At 35.7% G+C, this 19358-nt stretch overlaps 1 protein-coding gene across 2 annotated transcripts in view; it reads left to right on the top strand.

Moving 5' to 3' along the window:
- DPYD (dihydropyrimidine dehydrogenase) overlaps window positions 1–19358 on the top strand; it is a 793664-nt gene that overhangs the window by 38452 nt on the left and 735854 nt on the right. For both annotated transcript variants that reach the window (XM_045801716.2, XM_045801717.2), the window contains one exon: window positions 6963–7073. In XM_045801716.2, the coding sequence (XP_045657672.2) occupies window positions 6963–7073 (111 nt within the window). The remainder of the gene's footprint in view (window positions 1–6962; window positions 7074–19358) is intronic.

Raw genomic sequence — 19358 nt, 5'->3', positions numbered from 1 at the left:
ATGGGATGTTTTAAGATGCATAAACTGTTTTATTTGTGTTAACTATTTGTTCAGTAGAAATGAATCAGATTCCCCAGGCAAAAGAACTAGTGTTCTGAAGGGGCACATTCATTTCCAGTTGATGAGTTTTTTGATGTTTTATAAATTCATCACTTTTGGTCTGACCTTTCTCTGGAAGGAATTGTAATGTGAATTCACCTAAACATGTTGAGACCAAAGGTCCATGAATTATATACTGTTGTATTTTTTATAAAATGATATCTGCATTTCTATTTATATGTAGTGGATTTTAAAAATCTGTATTTGAATTTCATGACCCTTCCACACTGCCATTTTAATTTATGAAGAGCATATTGCATTTTCAGGCAGTCTTCCTTTGAAATTGTAGGCTTAGGGCACAGATAAGTTCAGGACCAATGATTGGTTTCACCTGGATAGAGCTCTGTTTTTTTCTTACTATTCCATTTATAGTTAACTTTTCACCTGTTGCCTTCATCTTTTTCTATACTCCTGTACTTAAGAAAATGATTCCCTTGTATATATTCAAAATTGGCAGTATAAGAATATGAATATACATTGGGTGAACGGACCCTAAAATCTAGTTCTGTACATAGTAACTGACAACAGGTATTAAGCACTCACAGCATGCACCTCTAGACGGTTTTATGTATCATCTTATTTTTATTTATTTATTTACTTATTTTTAATTTAAATTCAGTTAGCCAACATGTAGCGCATCATTAGTTTTTGGTATAGTGTTCAGTGATTCATTAGTTGCATATAACACCCAGATGTCATCAGATCACATTCCCTCCTTAGTGCCCATCACCCAGTTACCCCATCCCCCTACGTATCATCTTATTTAATCCTCTAAACAACCCTCTGAGGAAGGTATATTCCTAATCACCATTTATTGTTGAAGAAGTAGAGGGATTGAGAATTTAAATAACCAGCAAAAGTAGTAGAGCTAAGAGGTAAGCCCAAATTTAACTTCAGACATTATGCATATTGTTTAGTGAATACTTAATAAAATGAAAGTTGTAAGATTTAGAACTATCATAGACTCCTTTCGTCATTGATTATTTATTAACTGCAGTGACTTGGACATTGTGCATAAGGGAAAATTGGCCTTTGTGTAGAGCTAGTAAGATGAAAAAAAAAAAAAAAAAGAAAAGAAAGAAAAAAGAAAGTTACTTGGAAAGGTAGTCCAACCTAAAGGAAAAGAAGTCTGGAGGTTGGCCAAAGAATAGAAGTGCATTAAAAAAATAATAATAATTAAGAAAATCTTAGAGTCCCTGGCCAGGACTGATTGGCATAGATTTCCAAGGTTTTCAGACTTCAGACTAATTTATATCTTGAGTGTGGGTATAGGATGCAAAATGAAGCTGCATTCTCTCTACTTCTTCTTGCAACCCAGTAGGAGAGTGAATCATTATCAGTTCTGAGCTTATCCAAGAATCAAAGGTGCCTTTGTAAATCCCTAAAGATAAACTCACACTACACTTTGACTAATGATGGACATTGGAGAGGGTGGGGTAATTGGTTGAGAATGGGGCTTGTAAGCCAGAGACTGTTGAGTAAGTAATGAAAAGTTCAGATCTTCATTGATCAACATTTGTTAGATTGTTGCCTGGATGAAGGAACAAATACTGAACAAAAGCATTAATCAGTAGATAATTCTGTTTTCCTTTTAGTTAAGAATATTTATTGAGGAAAAAAATGGCAGCACAATAAAATATTTCATTGAAATGAAGATATTTATGTCCAGTTATGAAAAAAATGAGAAAAAAATATGATTTTTATTCTTATTTTATATATTTTTATCTGATGGAATGGGAAGTAGGAGACAACTTATAGAAGACTCAGAAAAAGCCATCGAAGACAAAATTTAAGCATTTTCTAAATAAGATAAAGCCGAATTTACTAAATTCAGCCTCTAAATCTAAAATGTCAGTATGTGTGTAATGTGTTAATGGCTCAGGATTATAGTAATGGCCAGGATTGAAGAGGAAACATTTGTTTATAATTTAAAATGCAAAGGGTGAGGGAAGCTTAATGATGCATTATGTTTAGATAACTGATATTGTGATTATAAAACAGAGCCACATTTTTAGAAAGAGAACATTTTGGCCAACTGGCTTCTTGCAATTGGAATTCAAGCTCTCAAATAATACCGCAGTCCCAATATTTTTAGCCTAATTCTTAATGCTTTTATTTGTGAAGTGAGGGCCTGAGATTGTAGTCAATATGGGCTCCTCGTTGTGCCCTCTATGGGAGTAAAGAAAGACTCTCCTCAGATGCCGAATTCTAGTTTGTATGTTGTGGCATTCTTCCCAACACTTCACAGAGTAGTGTTGATAGACAACACAGTGACAACACATAACCCTGATTTGATCTCACATGTAAATCTGTGTCTGGATCATATTCTACCATTTCTTTTTCTTTTCTTTTCTTTTCTTTTCTTTTCTTTTCTTTTCTTTTCTTTTCCTTTTCTTTTTTTTGAAGATTTTATTTATTTATTTGACAGAGAGAGACATAGCCAGCGAGAAAGGGAGCACAAGCAGGGGGAGTGGGAGAGGAAGAAGCAGGCTCCCAGCAGAGGAGCCTGATGTGGGGCTTGATCCCAGAACTCCGGGATCACGCCCTGAGCCGAAGGCGGACACTTAACGACTGAGCCACCCAGGCACCCCAATATTCTACCATTTCTTAAACTAAATAGTATAGGGATAATTTCTCGAATTCTGGTTTTTGTTTTTTGTTTGTTTGTTTTGCCTCTAGAATCACCAGTACATTTTTGTTGTGTGTTATGAAAATGATTGGGAAAGCCAAAGACCAAATTCTTTGTAGGGGAGAAAATCCCCTCTATTAAGTAATATGCCTTTTATCTGAAAGGGTTAACAGACCTCTTAAAATGCTGAATTTATCTGGAGAGGGGACCCTGTGACCCTGTTAGGATCTGGCTTTGGTCATTTCTTGGGAAGAATGCAATTTAGAACTCTCCTATATTATACTGCCAGCTATTTAGTTATTGATGATATTGACTTTTAGTTTTAAAATGTCTTGCTTTGGGAAATTGTTTTTAACAGCCCTCATCCACTTATATTTTGAATTTTTATGTTATATCACTTTTCATTAGGGATATTAAGTCAACTTCTTGGTAGCCATTCTCCACAATCCAATTTATTTTTACCCAAGATCCATTGAATTCAACTCACTGCCTTTTCGTAAAAGGTTAACCCAATATTTCATGTTATGTTATACTTTCTACTTATGCTATGTAAAAGAAAAGGTACTGTGATAAGCAGCCAATAAATTGCATTCAGAATGTTTATTCTCAAAAATTACATTACTATGCTGACATAGATAAACATAATCATTTATCACAATATGGATTGTGAAGTAAAAGCTAAAATAAATGGAACCATCTTGCCTGTTACCCAGTTTTTTTTTTTCCTTTAAATGTTGGTCACAATCTCTACCTTTAAAAAATGTCATTTTTGTTTATCACCTTGAATTAATGTATGAGATTAGTAATGGTTCAAGGTTGAATAACGACAAAAACACATTTATTTTACAATAAGTGTTTTCAACTTTTTTGTATAAAAATGAGGTTATATTTTCTAATGTTGGCTCTTATTAATATGTTGTTTTGTCATTATTTCATCATAAGGAATAAACCATTTAAAACTAATAGCTCTATTTGATACTCATCCAGAAAACCTAGACATCTAAATTGGTGGATTTTTAAAGAAATCTCATGTCCATCATGTATAGGAATTGCTAAAAACAATCTTCATTTACATTGGGCTAATAAAGTCCCAGTGATGTTTATTAGAATGTATATAGTACACAGTGAAATCCACTGAATGTAGAATTTAGTGATTATTTATTTATTTATTTGATAAGTTTTATTGAGGTGTAATTCACGTACCACACAATTCACTCACACAAAGTATAGAATTCAAAAGCTGTTTGTGTATTCATAGAGTTGTGCTGCTATCTCCACCCACCATCAGTTTCCTCACCTGAAAAGGAAACCATGTGCCTTTTGGCAGTCACTCCATTTCCCCCTAATTCTCCCATCCTGGCAAGCACAGTCTACTTTCTCTTTCTGTATATTTACCTACTCTGGACATTTTATATAAACTAAATCATGCAATATGTGCTATTTTATAATAACTGGCTTCTCTCAGCATAATGTTTACTATGTTCATCTATGTTGTTTGTGAATTTCCCAAATTTCATTCTGTTACTGATATTTGATTCCATTCCATTACGGTTGGAGAACTACTTTGTATGGTTTTAAAAATTTATTGAGGCTTCTTTTATGGCCTACCATATGGTCCATCCTAGAGAATGTTTTATGTATACCTGAGAAGAATGTGCATTCTGCTATTGTTGGATAGAGTATACTATAGATAAAGGTGTGTGTGTGTGTGTGTGTGTGTGTGTGTGTTAAATCTGACACCTGTCCCCTCTGGAGGGAGTTTCTGTTGTCTGTTGTTTTTTTTTCTAGTGTGGATCACAAAATCCTATTTCTTTGAATGTCTTATAATTTTTTTTATTAAAAACTGAACATTTTAGATAAAATATTATAGCAATTATGGATATTAACCACCTCCTCCTCAAAGATGGGCCTTACTGATGTTTGCTTATTTGTTTAGCGACTTGATGGATTATTTTCAGGAAGTCTGTTTCCCCTAAGGTGTGAACCTCTGATTGTACTTGCATAGGGTGTAGGGTGAACTCTTGGGCATGTGCACCATAACTCTGGGATACTAGTGGTTTTATCAGGGCTCTATATACCTTTTCTCCTTTTGTTGTTGTTGTTTTTGTTGTTCAACTGTCCACCTCTGTTGGTATTACACCCAGCTCTTGGTTTTCACTGATTGTTGGCTGATAAGTCAATTAAATTTGGGCCCCTTGCAGGGATCGTTTTTGAAGTGAGTCTTTGAGGTTTCTTGTGACCCTAGGGGAGCTATTCTTAACTATTTCTTTCCATGGTTCTCTCTGGCAAACTATCTGCCTTATGACTTAGTTTATTGCCCTCATGAAGCTATCTCCTCTTGTTTGCCATCAAACTTTTTATTGTTTTGGGAGTACCCATAGGCTTGAACTTACCCACATACTAATTCAAATAAAGTCAGTTCCTTGGTGGGGAGCTGTCTGTTCTTATGGCATGTCTCTTATTCTGTGAAAAGTCTCTAAGCCACAGCTTCAGAGCTAGGGGAGGTTTAGTGGCCTGCTTCTTTCAGATTGACACTCCTGCTTTATGAGCACAGCCCTAGTGTAGGCAGTAGCTTCTGATCTCAGTTTGCTTCTCTTGGTATATTAACTCCAAATAGTGAGTAGGTTGAGATGAGGGTGATCAGGACCTCCTAGGTTATTGGCATGCTGTTCCTCAGGTAGAACTTCTGTTTTATGAATGGGGGCTGGGTGAAGGAAGCTCCTGACTCCTTGTCTACAGTTTGTGGAGTTTAGTTGCTGCATAGTGGATGGGGAGGTGGGGTGTTGGGAGGGGTGGGAGATGAGAAATACTAATAGTCTGCCCTTCTCTGGAAAATACCACAGTCTCAACTGGAAGCTAGGAGCAGATGGACCCTTGTGTTCTTGGCTGCACTCACCTGAGGTGGAATTTCTGTCATGCTGAGCTGGGAGCATGAGGGGTGGGGGTGGGCATGCCGGCCTTCAAATGCCACAGACCTTCACTATTCTTTTACAAAGTTTTAGGAGGTTTTTCTTAAATAACTGTTTCTTTGATTGCTGTTTGACTTTAGCATGATTTCTGGAGATTTTAAAGGGCTCTTATTTTTACTAATTTTTATCAGTATGTTTTGCTGTGGCATTGATCTGTAGAGGTCTTCATGCCACCATTCTAGAAGACCTCTAGTGGTTTTCTTTTAAATGCTTGCTTAAGACAGGACTTTGAATTTAATTCTTTATTGAGTTATTCAGGTGCCATTTAATGTATTTGCACATGTGGTTAAAAAGGTTTTCTCTTCGGGGCACCTGGGTGGCTCAGTCAGTTAAGCGGCTGCCTTCAGTCAGAGAAAGACAAATGCCATGTGATCTCACTCATATGTGGAATTTAAGAAACAAAACAAACGAGCAAAGGGAAAAAGAGCAAACCAAGAAACAGACTCTTAACTATTGAAAATAAACTGATGGTTACTAGAGGGGAGCTGGTGGGGGGGGTAGGTGAAATAGGTGATGGGTCATGATCTCAGGGTCCTGGGATCGAGCCCCACATCAGACTCCCTGCTCAGCGGGGAGTCTGCTTCTCCCTCTCCCTCTGCCGCCCACCTCCACTCATGCTCTATCCCTCTGGTAAGTAAATAAAATCTTAAAAAAAAAAAAAAAAGGTTTTCTCTTCTACCTTTATTCCTCACAAAGTCACAGTAAAATATAGACTTTATTTTTGGATGAATTTGAATATAAGCTTAATACTGAGAAGAACTAAGTTCTATGTCAGTACTTTCTGCATATTAATTGTGAGATCTCAAGTGGGTTACCTAAGGACCTTGAATTTATTTGCTCATCCAAAATTTTGAGATAATAGTAGCTATTATTAAATTAAATTAGGTAGTGCACGTGAAAGCAATTTGTAAATTCTAAAAACTTAAAATGGAGAGTATCGTTATTACAGTTTAAATAAAATCTGAATCTTTTCTGATTTAATTCTCATCTAAATGCTATGTATAAAATTTATCTTAAAGAGACTTTGGTATTGTTTATGTGATTTTTAAATCCTTCATATTATGATCAATATTCTTATAAAATCAACAAGTATATCGCCTAGTAAATGATTACTTTAGATAAGCTTATCGTGGAGTTATAATAGCAGAAGGAGAAAAAAACATTTTTAGTATATGTCTTTGGGGTGTGTTCGGTAATCTTAAAATAAAATTTTGATTTTTTAAATGCCTATATATATGATTATACATTGTTTATGCTATCTTTAGAGTATCCTGGCTTTAAATCCTCGAACACAAACTCATGCAACGCTGCGTTCCACTTCGGCCAAGAAAGTAGACAAGAAACATTGGAAAAGAAATACTGATAAAAACTGCATTGTAAGTACCACTGATAGATGATTTCACACTGAAAATTATCTCATCTGACATATTATAAGACAAGATTTTACCTATACTTTGAAATACAATTAAATATGTGTATAGTACAGCTATAATTTTTTTGTACTTTAAATATTTTATATTTGGATAATCTTAAAAGTGTCTTTAATTTTATTCCTTAAAAATCTATTGAAACATTTAAAAAATTTTATAGATTTAGTGTGGTGCCAAAATTTATTTTCTTAAAAATCTATAAAATTTCTCTTTAACTTGTTTTGTAAAATCAAAACCACAAGAAACAATGTGTTGGCAAGGATGTGGAGAAAAAGGAACCCTCTTGCACTGTTGGTAGGAGTGCAAACTGATGCAGCCACTGTGGAAGAGAGTATGGAGGTTCCTCAAACAATGAATAATAGAATTAGTGTAGATCCAGTGACTCCACTACTGGGTATTTACCCAAAGAATATGAAAACACTAATTCAAAAAGATATATACACCCCTATATTTATTGCAGCATTATTTATAATAGCCAAACTATGGAGGAAGCCCAAGTGTCCGTCGATAGATGAATGGATAAAGAGGATGTGGTATATATAAACAATGGAGTATTTATTATTCAGCCATAAAAAAAGAATGAAATCTTGCCATTTGCAGCAACATGGTTAGAGCTAGAGAGTATAATGCTAAGCGACATAAGTCAGTCAGAGAAAGACAAATGCCATGTGATCTCACTCATATGTGGAACTTAAGAAACAAAACAAACGAGCAAAGGGAAAAAGAGCAAACCAAGAAACAGACTCTTAACTATTGAAAATAAACTGATGGTTACTAGAGGGGAGCTGGTGGGGGGGGGTAGGTGAAATAGGTGTGGGGATTAAAGAGTACATTTATCATGACGAAAAAGATTAATTAAAGTGTTTAAAAATTTTGTATAATGACACAAGGACACAGAAGAGTTTCCATATACAAATGTAATTCAACTGAAGAAGAGTACACTGGTATATACAAACTGTTGTAAGATAATGCTTTTGGGGAATATATGAACAGTATTTGAGGAACACTGTGAACATTTAATATTTCCAAGTGAGGTACAGGAGCAAATATATTTGAGAATCCTGATTGCTGAAATGTTACTTAACTGATTCTATGAGGTTAACACAGGGCTGGCACTTTGAGGCCGTAAATGGGGATTAAGTAAACCTTGAAGGCAATGTTTAAAATACTATCTTAGGGGGTATACATTTTTAAATTAGGAAAGCAATTTAATTTCTCAAAATTAATTTCCCCAAAATTAATTTACTCAAATCAGTTAGTGAAACAATGAATAGTATCAGTTTTTTTGCATTGGCTTTCTTGGTACTTCGCTTATACTATCTAATGTAACGATTTTAGTGTATTTTTATGTACTTCTTTCTTCCTTACATATTAATTAACTCTTTGTTGATGGAAATTGAAGTATGTGTACAGGTGTGTATGTATTCATGTGATTTTTAAAATTTTCTTGTCACTGGGCACTCAGCAAAGTTTTTTAAATGATAAAAGGAAATAGAAATACAAAGAAACAATGTAACTTGAGATGATAACACAGCCACTTAATAGCAAACCTGGATTTGGAGTTCACTTTTCTTTGTACCATTTGAGTGAGTTTTGCTTTCCACCATGAGGTCTCTAAAAGGAGACTAGCGTGATCCAGATTAGATCATTAGATCAAATAATAGGCTAATTCTAAGGCATGAGCTTGTATTATGATACGAATAAAGATATCATCTAAATTTCAAATTTAGAAAACCCTCAAAGATTATTAAGTCTATATCATTTTAAAGTGAGAACTCTGATCCAGAAAAATTATATGACTTCTCTAAAGTCTCATTTATATGTTATTAAACTATTAATGGTAAGGTTTTATTAAGAAAGAGAGGCTTTCTCTGTTACCATTTTTATTATTTTTATTTTATGAAAATTAGCATTTTATTCCAAAATGTTATCCTGTAAACTGAGTGTCTCATTTTACCATATATATATGTGTGTGTATGTGTGTGTGTGTATTTATAATTGGCAAAGAGATGCATTGAGATGGGTTTTATCCATTAAGTATATATTGGCATAAATTCGAGAAAAGCAATTTGACAGTATCTTTGACAGTATTCATTAACACCTCTGTTCGTTTGCTAGGGCTGCCATAACAAAGTACCATTAACTGGATGGCCTAAAGAGCAGAAATTATCAATGTTCTGGAGGCTAGGAATCTGAGATTAAGGTATTAGCAGGGCTGTTTTCTTCTGAGGCTTTTCTGCTGGTTTTTCTTTGTGTCATCATATGGCATTTTCCTCTGTATGTGCCTGTGTCCAAATTTCCTGTAATAATGACACTATTCACACTAGATTACCCCCCCATGACCTCATTTTAATTCAATTACCTCTGTAAAGACTGTCTCCAAATACAGTTACATTCTGAGGTACTGGACGTTAGGACTCCAACATATGAATTTGTGGAGGGGTATAATTCAGTCCATAATAGTATCTTTAAATTATCAAGTACTTACACCCAATAATTCATCTTCTAGTAAACTATCCTAAACAAAGAATTAGGAATGTAGGTAAAGAATTAAGTAGAAAGAAGCTTATCCCTACATTATTTATTTGGTAGAGAAAAATATGGGGGAAAACCCACTGAATTACAACCATTGAGTTGTGGTTAAATAAGTTAGGGCAGATCCATTCAGTGGTAAATTGTGCAACCATGGAAATTATTTTTAAAATAATTAATAATCCTGGAAAAATACAACCTATATAACAGGGAAAAGGCATGAAACATTATATTTAAGAATGACTGTGTGTGCCCATACACACATATCAAGACACACAGAAAAACAAAATACAATGGAATGTTAATAGTGACTAGCTTTGTTTTGTTAGCACTTTTGTATATTTCAGGGTTTCTGTGATAAGTAGTAGTGGAAAATGAAAGCTAAGTCATCTCAATTTATAAGATCAGATTTATTGCTCTGGATGTATACCATTTTGAAAATTTCATTTGACACACTTGTATTAAAAAAAGAACAGTGAAATTCATACCCAAAGTGGAAATATGGAGCTAGGGTTGAAAGTTATTCTCAGTGCAGTTAAAGAATGTGGTTCCTTTCCTTTTCATTATTATGCTCTTTGTGTTTGTATGAAGAATTGATTAAAAGTATAACCAAGAGATATGATTTATTTTTTAATTTATACATTTTCATACTTGTGTTTTATTAATCACTCATCAAAATTAAAATGCCTTATATGTATATAAAGCATACATATGAAAGGTAGAGAGAAGGCCAACTAGCTAGAGAAATGCAACCTAAAGAATGAAACAGTAGTGAGTTCCCTGGGGTTTCTTTTTTTCTGCATTTATCCCAGTCTTGCGGGGGAGCGCTCAGCTGGCTCAGTCAGTAGAGCATGTGACTCTTGATCTTGAGGTCATTAATTCAAGCCCCACATCGGGTGCAGAGCTTACTTAGATTAATTAATTAATTAAATTAAAAAATAAAAATAAAAAAACGTGTTTTGGAAAAAATGGAAATAATAAAATAGGTAAATAAAATGAAGAAATATCCCAGTCTTGGAGCTAAAGAAATTGGAGAACTGGAAATGCTAACAGTGTGCATGTGCATGCACACGCACACATACACACACACACACGCACACACACACACACACACAGAAGTCCCAACAAAAGTCTGCTGTCTCTAGCTAAAATACCAGGAGGGAACAGTCTAGCAAAACAAAAAGCCTTGAGACAGTAACTTCTCTAGCCAAACACAGCAAGAAAAACTGTGACCCCAGTCCCTGTATATTCCATAAAGGCTGAGTAGGGAGCCTAGACTTCCTCTCTGATGAGATAATGAGAAGCCCAAATACCTCTGCTGGGTGAAAGAATAGGGAGCAGTACTTTCATCCCCATTAGCTAACTAGTAATTGAGCGGGCCCACATCTCCACTTAGCCTCTGTGATGTCAGTGAAGAGACCACTGGACTTCTGCTACTATCCAGAGGAAGAGAAGCAAGAGGGCAGGGCTGAAAAATACTCAAAAAGGAAATAATGGCTAAAACCTTTCCAAATTTATCAAGAAACGTACACCTATAGATTTAAAAACCTGAGTGAAACCCAAAAAAATGCATAGCAAGGTATGTTGTAATTAAACTTCTGAAAAGTAAAGACAAAGACAGTATCCTGAAGAAGCCAGCCCACTTGCTTCAAGGCAGGGACAACTCCTGTGGGCTGTTAGTTCCTGAGCCTTGCGCTATTGCTCTGGCTATGACTAGACAGTACCGCTGACTGCATCTTTGTTCTGCAACTTTCCCTCCTTCCTACCCTGCCTTACTCCCCTTGTACTTTTCCTGAATAGCACTTACTCTGTAAATCACCTGCACACAAATCCCTGTCTTAAATTTTGCTTTTAGGGAAAATCAATTTAAGTTGCTAAACAAAGAGTCAAATCTTGGGGCGTTTTGAGCAGCACTTGATACAGAAATTCACTCTCTCCTTCCTAAAATATTTTCTTCCTTTTTGCTTGCAGGACGTCAAACTCCCTTATTAGCATCTCTTTGGCTTCTTTGTTCATCTTCTCACTCCTAAATATTAGAGTGCCCAAGGCTTAGATCATTTTCTCTCTCTTTGAGGCTCATTATGTTGGCGATCTCATTTTTTCTCCTCATTTTAAATGCTGTCTATATCCAGAATCTTATCACCTCTCACCACCTTCACCACTACCAACCTTTCTAAGCCAGTACCATTATCTCTCATCTAGTTTGTTTCAATAGCCTTGAAACAGTTTCCATGCTTACGCCTTTCCTGGTAGAATCTCATCTTAACACACATGAGAAATCTTTTTAAAATTCCTGTGCTCAGAATCTTTCCGTGGTTTTTCAGCTCACTTGGAGTTTGTAGAATTTCCTCTGTACAGTTGTCACCTCAGCAAGGCCTTCTCTGGCCACTCTATATAGAACGCTAAGACTGCCCAACTCTGAGCTCTCCTCAGACTTCTCTGCTTAATTTTTCTTCTAGCACTTATCACTGATATACTCTGTTTTTCATTCACTAATTTGTTTATTTTTTTGTCCTTTTCCACTGGAATACAAAGTTCAGGAGGGCAGGGATTTTTGTGTTTTATTCATCATGTGTTCTGTTTCATAAGCTGTGTTCCCAGCTTCTAAAACAGTTGGTGCTCACTAAATACCTGTCGAACGAATGCATGAATGAATATGACCCTTCTTTTACATATTCTTTATATACTAGACATAAGGATTACATATTTTCTTGCATAGTGCTATACAGTTTCCAGAGTACCTTTGCATATTACGGTTGGTTTTTACCATGATGTAAATGGACACCTCAGATTGTCTCCTTGTTTTATGGATGAGGACTATGCTGAAAATGCTTAATGATTTACTTAAGCTTATTGACATCACTTAGTGTTGCAGCCGATCTAGAATTCAGGTCATCTGTATCTAGTGCATCTTTTCCAGGATATTACTGGGCTTCCTTAGGAAAGGCGAGTGAGAGTAATAGAAAATGGAATCATCAAAGTAAGAGAAATATGGATTGTACTGGTTGTCACATTTTTTTTTACCAGTAATCTCATATCATTTCTGAAGATAACCAAAGAGATCATTTTCAGCTGACTTCCTGACCACGATATACAAAGGTTTATTTATTTATGCTTATTTTGTTTTATTTTCTAACTATTTAACTTTGACTTTATAATTTTGTTTTGATTTAGTTCAGATAATCACTGACTTATCACTTTTGCATCTGGGCATCAGGGTTATGGGTTGGGTTTCTTTGAATTCCCAGGGAAGACGTTTTTCTTGAGCCATTGTATAGTCTTCCTTCCCTATCTGCTTTTTTTTTTTTTTTAAGAAGTCCATTTTGGTCCTGAAAACAACCATATTTCAGGCACTGTACTGAATGCCACTCAGAGATGAATAAATTGCAAGTTATCGTCAAAAATTGCCTATTAAAATAGATACAGATTTGGTTTTAAAACAAATTTGTAGGCTTATTAGAAGATAGGCATCTGTTTGACCTGTAAAAAGAGCTCTGCGAATGGAAATTCTGATTTTTTTTTTTTTTTTTTTTACCCAGGAATTTCTTCCCTTGGCAGTTTGATACCATTCTAGTACTAATTGGAAATTGTGAATTCAGTAGGGGATTTAAACTGGCAAATGTGTTTGTACTGGTTAATGAGGCACGAAGCAGTTATTTCCAGTATCTTTTAAGCAGGTGTTCCATAACTGCTGTTTATTTTTGCTGTTTTTGAAAATGTTGAACTGTCCTAATTGCATAAATATTTTGCACTCATTTTCCATTAGCAATTTTTAAAGACCAGAAATGTTACAAATCAGAAAACTGGGTGAAAATACAAAGAGAAGGCAGTTAAAGACAACCAGTTATTAGACATCCTATCCAGGATTCCACTATTGCATGGGGGAACCAGAGGTTGCACTCATGCAATCTGGCACCAGAACTTTTTAAGTAAAATTGTTTGAATAAGCAAATAAAAATAAACCATTGACTTTTTTTTTTCATTCTAGGAAATGACTACAGTAATATATAGGTTTTCATAAATTGTTATTCTTTTCCTGTCTGAGGTTCAAATCTTAGTCACTATTTTTATTTGTTTTTGTATTTATTGCCTTTTTATAATGGGCCAGCCATTGCATCACTTATCACAGTAGGATGAAGATGAATTTCATTGACATAGACCTTGCCAAGAAGTTCTCACATTCTTTTTGAAATATCAATAGATAATAATAGTACTCTTTCAAAGGAAGAACCATGAAGGAGTTTTAATTATCACTGTGATACAGTCAAATTTACCTTTGGTTGAATTTGGCTAACTTTCATAGTAGAAGATGGATTTAATAAGGAAGATGGGAGGCAAGATTCAGACTGTTGTAGAAGGCTAGAGGACAAAAGAAGACAGCACAGTGGGTATGTAGGAGAGAGGATAAACTTGGATATATTTAGGAGGTGTCTCAGTCTGCTTGGGCTACTACAGCAAGAATATCAGACTGGTAGCTTAAACAGCAGACATTTATTTCTCATACTTCTGTAGGCTGGGAGGTCCAACATCAGGGCACTGGCAAATTTGGTATTTGGTAAGGGCCTGCTTCCAGGTTCATAGATGGCTGTTTTCTTGCTGTGTGCTCCCATGGCAGAAGGGATGAGAGAACTTTCTGGGGTCCCTTTTATAAGGCCACTAATCCCATTCATGAGGACTCCACCTTCATGACGTAATCACTTCTCATAGGCCCCATCTCATAATATCACACTGGGGATTAGGATTTCAATATAATTTTTTTTTGGGGGGAGACACAAACATTCATTCCATAACAGGAGGTAAAATAAATATGACTTGTGAATTTAGTTTATGTGTGCATTTAGTTGTTTATAAGATAAATTGAGAGAAATACTGAGTTCAGTGTGTGATCTTTTGTTCCTTGTACCTGTGGGATATCCCATGTGGTAGTTCAGTAAAAGGAGTCAGGAATGGAGATAAAGACATTTGTATTATCAGAGTACATGTGGGTATAAAAGCCTGTGTATAGAGTTACCCAGGAAGAGTGTGGAGAAGTGGGAAAAGTTTGGAGGTTAGATCTTTGAGAACTTTGGGTGGAATTAGGGAGAGACAAGAGAGGCACCGACATGAGGTACAAAATGTAAGGGGCACCAAAAGACTTTATAAACAAGATAATACAAAAATATATAAAACATGTATATAGGAGTATACCTCTTTCCTTTTGCCTCAGGCTTCAGTGTGGCTTAGCATGATGTTGAAAAACAGATGGCAAGGGCAGCAGAGGTGAGAATTTAGTTAAGAAGCACCATGTTGGGTGAGATGAGAGCCAGGAAAGAACCGTGAGAGAGTTCCTGCAAGGAAGGACAGGTTAATGTGTTTTCCTTTTAATACCTGATTTTCAAATGTGGTTATTTTTTATACTTTGGAAATTATCCTTATGATTTACTTTGTGTGCTGGGGTCCATTTTTTCCTTCTCAAGCTTACAGGACTATTAAGGAACAAAATCCACATAGTTAATAAAGTTATCACTCAACCTCATTTAGAAAGGGAAGGTGGAATCAGTTTTGCTTCGATAACCAGCTACCCGGCTCTGTCAAACTTGACATAGAATGCAGGTCCCAATGTTGATACATAGCAAATTCACAATATGAATTCTTTCTTTTCAACTCCAAACTTAAGTGAATTTCTGACCAGATTCACAGTGAGAAAGCAATTCCTGTTCTACCCTCACCTCTTCTTGCACCATATTTTAAAACAATTTCTCACGCTTGAGCTTGCTTTCCTGATTGCTGACAATAGCATTCTGCCAAAAATAGACTCAGTGCCTGAAGGAGTTCCTGAAATAAAATAAAATAAAATAACCAAAACCAAGATTCTTTGCAACTTAATGCCTTCTTCAATAGATGAAAAATGCATTGTTTGTATAAAGAATACAAGTATCAGACTAGAAACCCAGGCATACAGGAAATATAACGTTCTTTATTTCTCTGTAACCAAATTTAATTTTTGTTTTGAGCTTTTTCAAGAGTAGAAACTTAGTCACTGTCACTTTCAGGATTTTCACCCCCGCGGGTCTCCCTCCCCCTCCTTAGTTCTCTGGGCTAACATCTGACTTCCCTGGGATTTGGTGACAAGTGTGGTAGATGAGGTGAGCCCAGCTGATTCGTCATTATATATTTCCATTAATTAACCAATCATGGGGGGTGTGAAGTCATCTTTCATTCCCTTTTACCAGATCTCTTCCTGTTCCTCACCTCTGTGCTACTTTTAAGTCACTCTTGAATACATGACAATTCCTTCTAAAGTTCCACTCAACACTGGGGGTCAGAAAGCTTCACAGTTCAGTCACCTCCTCCCAGGGCTTCATCATAGGTTCTCCAGCTCATGATCTCCATGTACTAGCATTTGCTATCCCCTATGTCTAGCCTGAGTTGCTGGGCAATGAACCTTTTTTTCTGGGATCTACCAAAATTTCTGGGCCCTCCTCCTCTCCTGTGGATCTTCATCTTGTCTTTCCATTCTTAAAATATTCATATAGTTTAGATGGGAAGGTAAAAGTGGAGATAAAAATTTACTTTTAACTTATTACACATTCCCTTCTAAATCCATTGTCAGTCACTCACGTTCTTTCAGATTTCTTGGAAACCTACTTCCAAAATCTTAAGTCTCAGAGAAACTGTCTGTCTCATTGCTTTCTGTGGTTACATCTTTTTCTTCAGGAAATGAAAACCGGTGGCCTTGCTGCCTAATGTGCAAATTTTGGGCAAAAAGAGGAAGACTTATGGTAAAATTTCCCTGTCCCATGAAGTCTGATTTTGAATTTGGATTTAACAGAATTGATGATTATCTCCCATTCCCCATCCAGCAGGTTCTCAAATGAGGTCAGTCAGGGGTAGGGAGAGGAGGTGGAGAAGGTTTCTGTTTTGGGTCAGAGAAAGTAAGAAGGAAGGGTTAAGACAGGCAAGGCCATTGGACACTTGGGTGGCTCAATCCGTTAAGATTGACTCTTGATTTTTGGCTCAAGTCATGATCTCACTGTCTCGAAATCAAGCCTATGTTGAGCTCAGTGGGGAGTCTCCTTGGGACTTTCTCTAAAATAAATAAATAAATCTTTCAAAAAAAAAAAAAAAAAAAAAAGACAGGCAAGGCCATTTAGAACCCCATGTTGGAAATGTAGATGGTACTTGCAAGACTCTGAAAGAGAGTACCCCCTTAAATTTTGTGCCATAGATACCTCACTTACCTCACTGTAGTATTGGCCTTAAAAACAGCTGCAAATCAAAGGACTTATACTGTTCTGGAGGTACCAGTCAGCCTCAGGACCTAGGGATGTTCCCATGAATGTTTAAACTTGGGTAGCAACTGGCAACCAGCAATAGGGACTCAGATGGCTTTGGATGGCACGGGTGGCCCCAAAAGTCCAGGCTGGCTAAGTGGGTGGGCTGGCCTGGTCATTACATTAACTTCATAGTCATGCTACCATACATTATATATTACTGGATTTTTTGGAATCATTAATCAGGTATCGTTTTTCCATTTACATTGTAAGAACAATTATCCTGCTACATGTGTGGAGAACATTGTAATGAATTAGAAAAAAAAATGTTTGTTTTTAAGTAAGTATATTTTAAGTGATCTTTATTGGACAATCTCCCATACTTATAACAGAGTTTAGAAGTTATCACTGTATAAATTTAGTAATTAATTTTATGTATATATTAGAATAGACATTAATTTGAAGAAACTATCTGATCCTTTATGGAAAATGCAAGTTTAAAGTTCAGCAGAGGGAAAAAAAGTTTATAGAGGGAAAAATACACTGTGACATGTGATTAACTAAAAATCCTTTGTCAAAGATTATAAAAATTTAAGTGGAAGAGGGATTCTGAGCCTAAAGTCTTGCCTTGTGGTCATTTAGACATATTTGGACCTTGTAATATTGGAATTGGGGTGGAATCTTCTGACCCATAACCAGTATTTTTTAAAATAGTAACTTACATTGCTTATGGGAAGTCTTAAAGTCTGGTTATGATTTCAAAAGGAGAATTTTGAGCCCTCTCAATTTCTTTAAGAATACAAAGTATACCCTGAGTCAGTCATTAAAATATGAAATCATTGATTAGTTTTCATTATCTATATATGAGTTATGAAGTCTGAAAAGCATCTCCTGAACATTTTTGAACATTAATCCAATGGCTGGAAATAAGTTATTTTCATAGCAGTGAACCCTCTTAGAGAATTAATGTGTCACATTTTTCTATATTCCAACACTACTACAGATCAATTATTCTGCCTGATTTTAAGAATTACATTGTATAAATTATGTGCTTAGAATCTGCCTTGAACAGTTTCATTAATTACAAAATTAATGGCAGGCCTACTATGTGCCTGCCACCGTGAAAAGTGGTGGGAAAAGAGACGAACACTTTTCTTGCCCTGACAACTTATAGTCTTTCTCACAGGCAATAAAGTCATTCACAATCAAGTATTGCAGGTGTAGCCAACCATGGAAGTTATAGCTGTGGAATCCTGTCTCCGGATTCAAGGTTGGCCTCCCTGAGGAAGCAAAATTTAAGTTGAAAATACAGATGTAGGAGGAAAAGAAGAAGAGGGATCCCACTGGAATGGAAAACATATACTGGAAAAATTTGAGATGAGGGAGCATATTGAACCTCAGGTACTGAAACAGCTTCAGTTCTGCATGGCTGAAGTGTAGAGTGTGATGCAAGTACCAAGTAATGAGACAGAAGAGGTCAGCAAAGACTAGTACATGTAACAATAACACTGAGAATGATGAAGGTGATATCAAGAATTACATTTATTGAAAAGTTCTATAATCTGGTGATTTCATTAAGAGACATGCACATCATCAGGTTAAGAAAGCACACTCTTTGCTACATGCTGTAATTTAGTTTTGTCACATATTAGGTTCTCTTTTTGCATGTATGTGTTTTCTTGGTGCTTCATTCTACACATAGACTAGTATTCTCAGAGATTTATTCTCCAGGCAGAAATATGTAATAAAATGTTAATTGACTAAAAAGAAGAAAAGTGTTAACTCTTGATTTCCTGAGGCTGTTACAAGAGAGCTTTGCTTTAATTATTTATTTCACACTGATCACAACTTTCTCCCTATCCATGTGACACACAAATTAAACTCGTTTGTAACTGTCAGCCATCAGCCCTGTTACTTTTATTTTGCTCTTCTTTAGTTTGAAATTTTATGGTTAAGTGGTGGTTCTTTTTCTTTTTTCTTAAACTAACCTTATTGTTGATTAGGATGGAGTGTAGTTATCTAGTCAGGGTTTAAGTTGAACTGGAAAAAACTTTCCCCTAAGTGTAAGGTGTGTTTCTTTAGCTTTGTTAGCAAAAAGAGAGAACTTTCCCTTTAAAGCTAGCTTCCTTATCTTTGAGGTTTTTTGTTTTTTGTGTGTTTTTTGTGTTTTTGTGTTTGTTTGTTTTTTGTTTTTTGTTTTTTTATGAAAGAAGACAGTGGAACTAAAAGGGATGACCTATCAACAGAAAGGTTGGTTAAGAGTGAGCTACAGAGACAAACTAATTGGTTTCAATTATTGGTTCTGCCATTTACTAGCTGTGTGATCCTTAGTAAAGGATTTTCTGCCATTTACTAGCTGTGTGATCCTCTTCAGCAAAATGAAGATACTAATAGAATCTACCTGATACACTTGCTATTGGGGTTAAATGACTCAATTTACATAGTA

Source organism: Ursus americanus, chromosome 12 (assembly GCF_024610735.1).
Source record: "Ursus americanus isolate L20-20 chromosome 12, mUrsAme1.1.p, whole genome shotgun sequence".
Taxonomy (NCBI): domain Eukaryota; kingdom Metazoa; phylum Chordata; class Mammalia; order Carnivora; family Ursidae; genus Ursus; species Ursus americanus.
Note: the sequence above shows the minus strand (reverse complement) of the source record. Positions and strands in the feature narration are given on the sequence as shown.